The sequence below is a fragment of the Vipera berus genome, assembly GCF_964194415.1.
Source record: "Vipera berus genome assembly, chromosome: 15".
In the NCBI taxonomy this organism is placed as follows: domain Eukaryota; kingdom Metazoa; phylum Chordata; class Lepidosauria; order Squamata; family Viperidae; genus Vipera; species Vipera berus.
The window spans coordinates 8928993-8939968 of NC_138218.1; the positions used below are offsets into that span (position 1 = coordinate 8928993).

Below are 10976 nucleotides of genomic sequence, written 5' to 3' on the forward strand. Positions count from 1 at the left end.
TGGCTGAGAACATTTCGGGTGCTGGGTCATCTTTATAATTTTGCAAAAAGGGGAAGGGGTATAAAAACACGGCATCTGGGGAAGATTTGATGGCCCAACTTGTGAACAGCTCAGATGAAACCCAAAGACATGTCCACTAAGATAGGCTTCTTGGTATACATCTTCCTTCTTCCAGGGTTGTGTTAGAGCAGGCATATTTTACACAACGTGCCTAGCAGTTGTCAAGTAACAGGTGGGTGCACAAATACACAAAATCAGACTGAGAAGTTGCACACACAAAATCAGACTGGAGAGAAATTGTATGCACAAAATCAGACTGAGGAGAAGTTGTATGCCTGCCAGAATATAGACTTAACACTTTGAAGACTCATCTATCGCATGCCTTCAGATGTGCATCTAGAAATAAATATTCTTTCGCCCAGGCACGGAATGGGCTTTACCTAATTAAAACTTAATGTGCTTTTTTATGGCACTCTTATGGCCCCTGTTTAAAATGCATATTCAGAATAGCAACAATTGCAGTCTTACTCCGGCTGTGCGTTTTGGGTGCAGCCGCAGCAAAGGAGACAGGAAAAGACACCACAAAATAGTTGTCAAGAATCTGTGTTGGTGAATTTATTGTCCTTCAAAGTTCCCATATGCACAACTCTTTGGAAAGATAGCTTTTTAACCATTGAATGGAAGTTCATGAACTTCATTATGTACATTATGATATAAGCTTCGTAGCCCCCTTTTCAATAAAGCAAGTTTTTCAGCTGTTGGCACAGATGAACAAAGATATTTACCTACATTACAGAATCACAGAATTTTGCCGTGAGTACATTGAAATATTTTTTTTCAAGGGAAGTATAAGGCAGACCTTCCATTATTATTATTATTTTAATATCATTAAGTCCTGTGTTATAGCTGCTACTCTGGACATCATCCATCTATAGATACCTACAGATTCATGGTTGAACCCACAATTTGTTTCCTATTTATTTCTCCCTCTGGCTTCCCATTTTTCAATCAAATGCAGATTGCTTGATTATTAGAAGACACGTCTTTTTCCTCCATTTAAAGATAGCTTAACTATGTTAAACACTGGTCCCAATGATTCAAGTTGACTGACTGCAAAAAACATTGCGATCAGGTTCCACCACAGCAGCGATAAGTCTAAAAATAAAAGGAATCCATAATAAATAAAGAGAGTGCTACAGCATCAGAGCACACTAAAACCTTATGGGAAAAACCAACCCATCAACCGAGCTACGGTGACTTATAACAGCTTGTTTAGTGACCGCTCAAGGTCACAACAGGATTGGGAAAAATTGACTCGTGACCATTTTTCACCCTTTGTGCCATTCCCCGGAGTCCTGGGATCAAAATTCAGATGCTTGACAACTGGCATGTACCCTTGACAGTTGCAGCATCCTGGGGTCACGTGATTCCCCTTTTGGGACCCCCCCCCGAGAGGCAAAGTCAAGGGGGAAAGCCAGAGTCACTTCACAACCGCACGAGTAACTTAACCATCGCAGTGGTCAGCTTAACAACGGTGGCGAGGAAGGTCGTAAAATGGGGCAAACAAATGTTTCACTTAACGGCAAAAACGTGGGGCACAATTGGGGCCATCGCTTGACTTTTCTATCAGTCTTTCCCATGAAAAATGGCTTAAAATTAGTGTACTATGCACCAAAATGACCATTTTCCCCCCAAAGTACAAACAGTGTCAAGATTGAGAGGTAGATCATGCATTCAAATGAGGAGTGTGTGCGCGTGCATAATGATATATGTGTATGTTGGAGAGAGACTCTTGACAATATAGATGTGAGTGTACACACACACACACACACACACACACACACACATGTGCTATTTACGAAGGCATCAACTTTTTTTGCTTTTGAGCTGGGTCACCGGCTCCTAAAATCCCAGCTTCAAGGAAGACATCGCTCACTTTTGGAATCAAAGTCTTGTTGTAACTCCAGAATATTGAGTCTCGAATCAAATCGCTGTCGGGCACATTAGTACGTTCGGGGATCCTGCAATGGTAGTTAAAGGCGATATGATTTGAAACTTGAACAGAGGCTCCATGCTGCTTAAGAAGAGAGTGGACTGAGGTCTGGATTACTGCAGTGGGATCCAGAATCATTTTCATGTTGTTGAAATTGTGAATGTCTTTGGGCTCCCTGTGAATATGTTCAAAGACGTTAATTCCTGGCACCGTGGCCCAGGACGAGAAGTTGAAGGGAGTCTTGGAGAACACAGTCCGACGGAAGACCCGGTTTTCAAAGAGGAAAACCCTAATTCCTGGATATTCCTTTTCCAATCTTTGCATGAGCGACTTCCAATCGGCATCCTTCCTGGGCAGAATGAACTCATCGGGATCAATAAGCAGAAGATATTTGCTTTTATACATGTTATAGTAAACACAGTCGTTCAAGGCCGCCAGTTGCCCATAGTAGCCAAGATCTTTCTTTTCCATGGAGTAGTGCCAGTGCGACGATACATTCAGGTACACATCGATGGGCCACGGAATAATTTCCACGATGCCTTTGGAGATATAATAATCTAGGACTTTGTCCATGAGCGGGCTGCAACTGTTCTTGTAAATTGTCACCTTTTGGACCCCCAGGAGTCTGTACAGCTCCATGGACTGTACAAACTGCAAGACATTATCGTAGTTCCCAAACATGGTCGACATGCAGATGGTGAAGTCCAGAGAGGGCTTTCCCGTTTGGATGTTTCGGATGGGAAATAGGGGCAGGTGAGTAGACTCCAATTCAGCGGAGGGGTGAACAGAGATGAACTGAGCATGGCAGTCTTCTGGCTGAAGGCACAACACATCCGCTGTGCCGTACGGGAAGTCAAAACGGTCTCTGTGGAGATCAATCTCTCCTTTTACCACCCAAATCGCCTGGCTGCTTTCACAGCAAAAGATGCAGTAAAGTTCCCGGACTTTTTGATGGTGGATAATGCTGACAACGCGGATGAGGTTCCCCTCTCGTTTGTCGAAATAGGGGGTGACGATAAAACTGTGTCGATCCCGGAGTGGGGTGATTGTACCGTCAGCTATCGAGCCTTTGCAAAAAGGACTGGGAAGTTTCTTTCGGTTAGCATTTGCACCAAAAGGACTCCAGCTTCTGTTCTTCCAATAATATGACACAACGCACAACATAAGGATGAAAAGGAAGCCGAAAATTTGAGTGGTTGATCTGTTCCTTTTCCCACAGATTGCCATTCCCGAAGCTCCTGCAGTTCTTTGACTTGGTCTAATAAGAAAATAGAAAGCCAGGATTATATTGGAACGTGAAGTCATTTGCTGTTAAAAATAAAAGAGGTTGGGGAGTGGGGGGAGGGGGACCTTCTTCAGCTCTGACTGGATGGTGGGGAATGAAAGGATTGATATTCCTTGCAGACAGCTCCACGCACATTTGCACTACTCAGGTGACCCTGAGGACACAGATAGCTCCAGGTGGCCTCAACGACTCCCTAAAAATGCAAATGACCAGCTATCTGCAAGCAATATAAATCCTTCCATTTCCCCCCACCATCCGGTCAGAGGTGAAGAAACTTCTTGGATGAGAAGCGAAATGTCTTCAAAGAGAAACCAAGGAAGTTCAGTTGCCTCTTGAAAAAGCACCTTTGGGGCAACCCTTACCTGGATGACTGAGCATCTCCACAGACATTCATGTACTTGATGCTTAAGAGTAACTAAATCCCCAATTTAACCTGTATCATCCGATGGATAAATTTAAGCTGAACCTAAAATTAACAACAGCAATGAAAGCAGTGGTGACATTTTATAAGTTGCTATCGATAACCACCCTATTTTAAATGCACTTACCTACGTATTCCTTATTTTTTTTTTAACCTCACTGACCGATTTTTGGCATGATGCTTGAGGCCAGCTGAAATCTGAGGTCCTCAGTTCCCAACTTCTCAACTTCTTCTAAGGAAACAAATCTTCTTGACTCACGCTTTTTGACTGAGGGGAGCCTCCCACCTTGCCGTCAACATCACGTCAGTTGCTAGCAGGCCCTCCGATATAATATATTGAATTTCAGCTTTGCAAAGGAGCCAAATCTTATTTGGCCTAAGCATTGCAGAGGCCTTTGAACTCTGGTGCTGGAGAAGACTCCTGCAAGTCCCTTGGACTGCAAGGCGATCAAACCGGTCAGTCCTAGAGGAGATCAACCCTGACTGCTCTTTAGAAGGCCAGATCCTGAAGCTGAAACTCAAATACTTTGGCCACCTAATGAGAAGGAAGGACTCACTGGAGAAGAGCCTAATGCTGGGAAAGATTGAGGGCAAGAGAAGAAGGGGACAACAGAGAATGAGGTGGCTGGATGGAGTCACTGAAGCAGTAGGCGTGAGCCTAAATGGACTCCAGAAGATGGTAGAGGACAGAAAGGCCTGGAGAAACATTGTCCATAGGGTCGCGATGGGTCAGACATGACTTCGCAGCTAACAACAACAACAATTGTAGAAGGGCCATCCATACAGACGTTTCTTCAGAATGTACCTCCCAATGGGGAACAGTCTGTAGACACTGGGACACCCACACCGTGAGAATTTGTAAGGATAGTTTGTCTTCCTCTAATTTAGTGTCTACCCAGGCCATCCCATAACATAGAAAACCTCCTGTAATTTTGCAAATACTTTAGGTTGACCCCCTCTTCTTCTTCTTCAAATATTGGCATGCTGCTATCATGTACCCCTAGTCCTTCTTCTCACTAGACTAGACATACCCAATTCCTGCAAACCACGGTGGATTAAGAATTGAGATTTAAAGGCTGCACTCCCACCTAAGACTGATCCACAATGAATTATTCTTTAACTGCGGTTTAATTTGTCGTATCCTAGGGACAGGAAAGACTTTGGAAGTCTTCTAGCCCAAGGGCTCTTCAAACGTGGTACTTTTAAGACTTGTGGACTTTCAACTCCCCAAATTCCTCAGCCATGATGGTTGGTTGAGGAATTCTGGGAGTTGAAGTCCATGGGTCTTAAAGTTGCTAAGTTTGTAGACCCCCTGTTCTAGCCCAACCTTTCCCTAACTTTTCTCTGTTCCTCACACCCAAAGAAAAGAGACACGTCAACCTATCCCAAAGGCCGGTAGTACCTTTTTTAGAGTAACTGCAGCTCACTTCATCCAACACAACCGGTGCTTCGTTGTGACCAGTAAATGCAGCAACGTCAACGAAAACTGGCCCAGCGTTAAAAGCAGCTCTTTCTTTGCTGTTTTTTTTTTCTTTCGCCGTTGACGTTTTTCGTTCTCTGTGGCTCTTACAGCCAGAGCTTAAAGCTGTCGCCCCAATGAGGATTATTTTTCCCCTGTGCCAAACGAACACTTATTCGCTTATTTGAATTATTTCTACACTCTGTAAAAAAAACAACCAAAAAACTTCCATAGCCTTCAGCAAACGGGTGGGGAATCTAGCAAAATACACAACCGCTCTTGTGTAAGAGGGTTTCTGCTCAGCAGGTTTCAACCTCCCTCTCTGCCATCTATCACCTTTCGTTGTGGTGGTTAGGATGCAGTTTAGCATTTATCGAAACCAACCGGCTGAGCTCAGAGGAAACTATACTAGAAGAACGGTGTCCATGTTGCCAAGAAAGCAATGCATCTTTGTTGCTTGGTGAGTCTCCTCATTTTTTATTTCACCCATCAGTTTCAAAGCGAGGGGTATAACAGAATAATGGAGCCGGAAGGGACCCCGGAGGTCTTCTAGTCCAACCCCTTGCTCAGGCAGGGACAAATGGCTGTCCAGTCTCTTCTTAAACACCTCCAGTGTAAGGTGTGGCTGAACGCCTGTGTGTGTTTCAGTCCACCAAGCCTTTGCAAACGCTTTCTTTTGAATTAAAACTTTGTTGCAGGAATTCCAAGTGAGTTTGTTTGTTTTGGGATCTTGAGCCGCGTTCCAAACATACGGCAACCGCTTTTCCTAGCTGTCTCTTCTTCCCTGTCTTCTGCTGCCATCATTACCCTAACATGTTTGCCACGGGGAAATGGGAGATACAATTAAAACAACACTGGAGGAGCGCACGTTGGAAGATGCTGAGAAACAGGTAAAAAAAAAAAGATCTTGCCACTCAGAAATGAATCTTCTCGCCTCTTTTGAACCCAAGCCTGCACACACCCATTGCACAATCTCGCAATAGCACGGTTGCTAAAAGATAAGGCAGTGCAACCATCATTGGTTTTTAGGCAGTTTAAGAGGGCACTTGTGGCTAGTCTAGAGAAAAGAAGGTGTAGGGGTGAACGTGATAGGTATTTGAGGGGCTGCCGCAAAAAAGCAACAACACTTAACACACACACTGGCTACAAGGAATGTAGAACTGGCTAACAGCAATTAGAACTGATAGAATTAGAATAGGAACATCCAAAGGTACGGAACAATAAAATAATTAACACCAGATCCCTCCTGGAGCAAATGTTAACACTTTTTAGACAGATTTGAGATAGAAATTAACCCAAACCCAACAATAGACACTGACCAAGAAATCAGAAAAGACAAATTTAAACTCACCAAATTTAAACTCACCAATCAGAAATGACCATTTTGGAAACCATGAAAAGGTATGAGAACTCACGCTTAGGACCATTCTGTGTGGCTAGCCGGGGTTTTACGCTGAACTGTCACTCAACCTTAATCTCCGTGATCAAACCTATCTTTCCAGTACCTGGCTTCACGTTCTATTTCTGAACTGAACATTTTAGAACATTTTTAACGTGTTAGGACTTAGGTTATATTAGTCACAACGTCTGTAACTGGTCCAATGAAATAACAACAACAACAATAATAAGACGGTTTGCATCCATCAAAGAGAGGGACTGAGTTACTTGGCAATAAACTTACAGATTTTCTGGAGGAATATTTAAGCTAAACAATGGGGAGGGTGAGTTAATTGATACAGAACATCCCTGTCCCCCGCCAATCAAAAACTACAGGGTTAGCAGTGCATGTAACACAGATGTGTGTGTGGACAAGAATACCAACCTTGCTATCAAGCAAAATCAAACTTTTAATAGCAAGTGCCAAACGAAGTACGCTAACCAAACAGGTGGTAAGAAAATAAGGGGAACTCAGGCACCCCACACAGGTTATGTAGAAAGTAAACACAGGGTGAATTATAAAGGACTCAGATGCCTGCATACCAGCGCACAGAGTATGAACAGTAAACAGGGTGAACTGGAAATTCAGGTAAATGAGGACAGATGTGATTTAAAGGAAACAGGCCAAATAAAAGAGGTGGAGTTTCTCTCTCTATAAGAAATAACTACATCGCTACAGAAATAGAGCACAACCATGATGAAAATTCTTGAATGCATTTGGGTCAATATAAAAAGGGGAAAAATGACATTGCCATAGGTTTAAGTTTAAGTTTATTATATTTGTATACCGCCCTTCTCCCGAAGGACTCAGGGCGGTGAACAGGGCATATATAAAAATACAAATTACAAAAATTAAAAAGAGAATTAAACACGAGCCCAAACTAAAAACAGTAGAAAAATGTATACTATAGGCCACCCAACCAAATGGAGGAAATAGATGAACCTTTTGCTAGTCAGCTAACTAAGGTATGTAGGAAGCTCAAGCAATATAACAGAGTCAAACTAGAGTCTTGGAACTCAGAGAGGCCTTGGGAGGGATTCCATGGATGAGAATCCTCGAGGGAAAAACAATTCGAAAAGCTTGGGAAAATTTTGAAAAAAAAAGTTTAGCACAATACCAACAAAGAAAAACAACAGCTCTCAACAGATATCAGCATGGCTCTACAAAGAACTCTCTGATAAATTGAAAGATAAAAGACAAGCATAAAAAGTGGAAAGGGGCACATAACTAAAGCAGAATACCAGCAAATAGCCCAAGCCTGCAAAGATGAAGTGAGGAAAGTTTAAGGCTCAAAATGAACTAAGGCTTGTGACCAAAGTCAAAAATAACCAAAAAAAAAACCCTTTCAACAAGGAAAAAAAAATTAAATGATTGTGGCAAGAAGGTGACAAGCAACAGGGAGAAAGCAGAACTATTTAACTCATTTTTTTCCCCTCGGTCTTTACACAAAAGAAAAAAAAAGTTATCAAAACAAGACATAAAAATAGATTAGAAAGACAAACTAAGACAGGCAAGAAAATGGCAAGTGAGCACCTATCCAGCCTAGACGAGTTCAAATTACCAGGACCGGATGGATTACACCCCAAGGTTTTCAAGGAACTGGCAGACGTGATCTCAGAACCACTGAACTATATTTTTTCAAAGATCCTGGAGCACTGAGGACTGGAAAAGAGCTGATGTAGTTCCCCCTTTTTTTCTCTCTCTTAAAAAAAAAAAGAAGAAAGGAAAGAAAAAAAAATAGAACCAAGAAACTACAGACCTATCCGCCTGACCTCACATAGGCAGATTCTGGAAAAGATAATCAGACAACAAATCAACGAACAGCTCGAGGCAAACAAAGTCATTGCTAAAAGCCAAGATCGTGCTAAACAAATCTTAATGCATTCTTTGACCAAGTGACAAAATTAGTGGACCAGAGGAATGCTGAGGATACAACTTACTTGGGCTCCAGTAAGGCATTTGATAAAGTTGGTATAGGGTTTCCCAGTGCTTTTTTTTTGTAAAAGAAAAAGGTGCCGGAACTCACACACGTCATACAACCCGCCTTGCCCTACCCTACAAGGTTCCATCCAAAAAAGGTGCCGGAACTCCGTTCTGAGTGTTCTATGACAAAAAAAAAGCCCTGGGGTTTCCTGCCCGAGCAGAGGGTTGGACTAGATGACCTCCAAGGTCCCTTCCAACTTTATCACTCTTATTAAATGCAGTCCATCGGAGCGGTTAGCTTGGAGTCCCATCTGGGGTGCCAAATTGTAGGAAGAAAAGTCTTCATCATGGTTCCTCCAAGCGGGGAATAAACATGGCAACAGCTTTGGGGAGAAGGTTGTTGTTTATTGCAGAGGAAAGCCAGACAGAAAGATGGATCCAACAGAAAAAGAAGGGCTGAGCGCATGTGGGTAGTGGGTTTTTATACCCCCCGGACTCTATTGTCTGGAGTTATTTCCTGTTTCAAGCTTTGTATTTCCTTTGTCAGGTATACTGTCCTGAGCCTAGGTGTGCCCCTCTAGGATTCTTGCTGGTTGTCTGTCCTATTACGTCCCCTGCTTCCCTGGGGCTGTGGCTGATGTTGACTCTAGAGATCTTTCTTCCTAATCCCAGTTTCCTGACAAGATGATCACCTCTGCATTTCTATAGAGTTGGTTTGTGCTTGGAGGAGGGAGACTTGGGTCTGTTAAGAAAAACTGGGCATGCTTCTCTGCCTCTAACTTCTTTTTAGGAAATGTATTTTCCTGCCCTTTTAATATTTCCTTCTCTGGGGAGCTGACTTCCCACACTATCTATCTATCCACCTTCTAAAACTGCTTCTGGAGGCAAGTCGTTCCCCTGATGAATTGTTCTCGCTGTCAGGAAGTTTCTCCGAACAGAGAAATTGGCTTCTCCTCTGGATTCGTTTCTGTTTTCAAGAGCAATTTTGAGCTCTTAGGTTTAAAGGCAGGATTTTACTACCTCAAGCAATAAGCAAAGCACGCCTCTTTCAAAACTGAACGGAGATCCTTCCTGTCTTCTAGTCCTCCTTAAATTAAGGCAGCGGAGGAGCCCGCCGCAACAATGTTATAGTGGCTTTCCTTCAAGAGGCTTTTGGCCCCGTCTCCACTTTCAGCCCACCCACCCACCCACCCACCCCCCTTGCTCCAAAGCTAGCTGACAAAGCCAGCTACTCACATCACTCCACACATTGTTCATCTTTTCATCTTCTGCTGGGTGTGTTTCTTGGCAGACGCCTGGTTCAGCCTGAGAGGAAGGAGTGAGTCAGCGGCCTCTTCTGCTTCAGGAGATGTTTCTTCATCCTGTTTCTGCGGCACTGGAGCAACATTTGAATTTACTTGGGCTCCGAGAGAAGGAAACAGAACCTCAAGCGACTCTGAAAAGCGAGCTTCAACTTTCATCCCTTCGCTTATACTCTAGTCTAGCCGGTGGGAGGGAACTCTCCCTGTTAACGTAGGCTGGCTTCTTTGTGGCTTACGCCTCTCTGTCGGTGCCTGGCATGTGTGTGGTGTCTCCGTGTGTCTGTGTGCTGGTCTCTGTACTTTGTGGAGGGGGTAGCGGTTGGAAGATACGATAGGTGGGCTGCGACACAGGAACCCTCAGGAGAGGGAATAATCAAGCCGGGAAGCAACCTGGAACTCAGGGGAAACTTCCCAAACATGAGAACAGTTAACCAGTGTAAGGGCTTGCCTTCGGAAGTTGTGGGTGCTCCATCACTTGAAGTCTGAAAGAAGAGACTGGACAGCCACTTATCTGGAATGGTTTAGAGCAGGGGTGTCAAACTGCCGGCCCGCGGGCCAGATACGTTGCGATGAAACCGTGCCCACCCCATTGCCGGCAATGGGGAAAAGCTCCAATACGTCGCGCGGCGCCACATATGTCGGGTTTAGAGGAATATTCCTCCAGTGGGATTGAGTTCACAGTGACCTAACCCTAACCTAACCTAAGTGGGATTTTCCTCCAATGGGATTTTCCCACGTATTTTACCAGGAAACCTAGATAGGGCAGCCTAGAAAGGTAAGTGCCCTCCTAACCATACCCAAGTGCTCCGGGTTTGTTGGCGGTGTCCATTTTGCTGTATGAGTTCACGGTGACCTAACCCTAACCCTAAGTGGGATTTTCCTCCAATGGGATTTTCCCATGTATTTTACCAGGAAGTAAGAACTAAGAAGAAATTTCCCGACGGTTAGAACAATTATCCAGTGTCTCTAGAAGTTCTGGGTTATATATACATATAGAAACACGATTGAATAATGTGCAGAGAAGTGCCAGGCTGGCATGCATAATTGACAAGTGGGTGGGCTTGAGGGAGGGGCAAAAGCCTCTCTGGCTTAAGTTGGTCATTGAAGAACAGTTGGAATTGTCATCCTTGGCATGGTGCCAAGGGGAAAACCCTGG

The 10976-nt window shown here is 43.8% G+C and overlaps 1 protein-coding gene across 2 annotated transcripts; it reads right to left on the reverse strand.

Annotated features, from left to right (window-relative positions):
* Positions 1-600: 600 nt before the first annotated feature.
* LOC308674725 (uncharacterized protein) lies at positions 601-9946 on the reverse strand. 2 transcript variants are annotated; one of them, XM_081339452.1, is made up of 2 exons: positions 9756-9946; positions 601-3251 (listed from the first exon to the last, which is right to left on the reverse strand). In XM_081339452.1, the coding sequence occupies exons 1-2, from the start codon at positions 9767-9769 to the stop codon at positions 1856-1858; spliced, it is 1410 nt and encodes a 469-aa protein (XP_081195578.1). In that variant the 5' UTR covers positions 9770-9946; the 3' UTR covers positions 601-1855. The 2 variants fall into 2 exon arrangements, with proteins under 2 accessions (XP_081195578.1, XP_081195579.1); XM_081339453.1 differs by lacking the exon at positions 9756-9946 and adding an exon at positions 6510-6575.
* Between the last annotated feature and the right edge of the window lie 1030 nt (positions 9947-10976).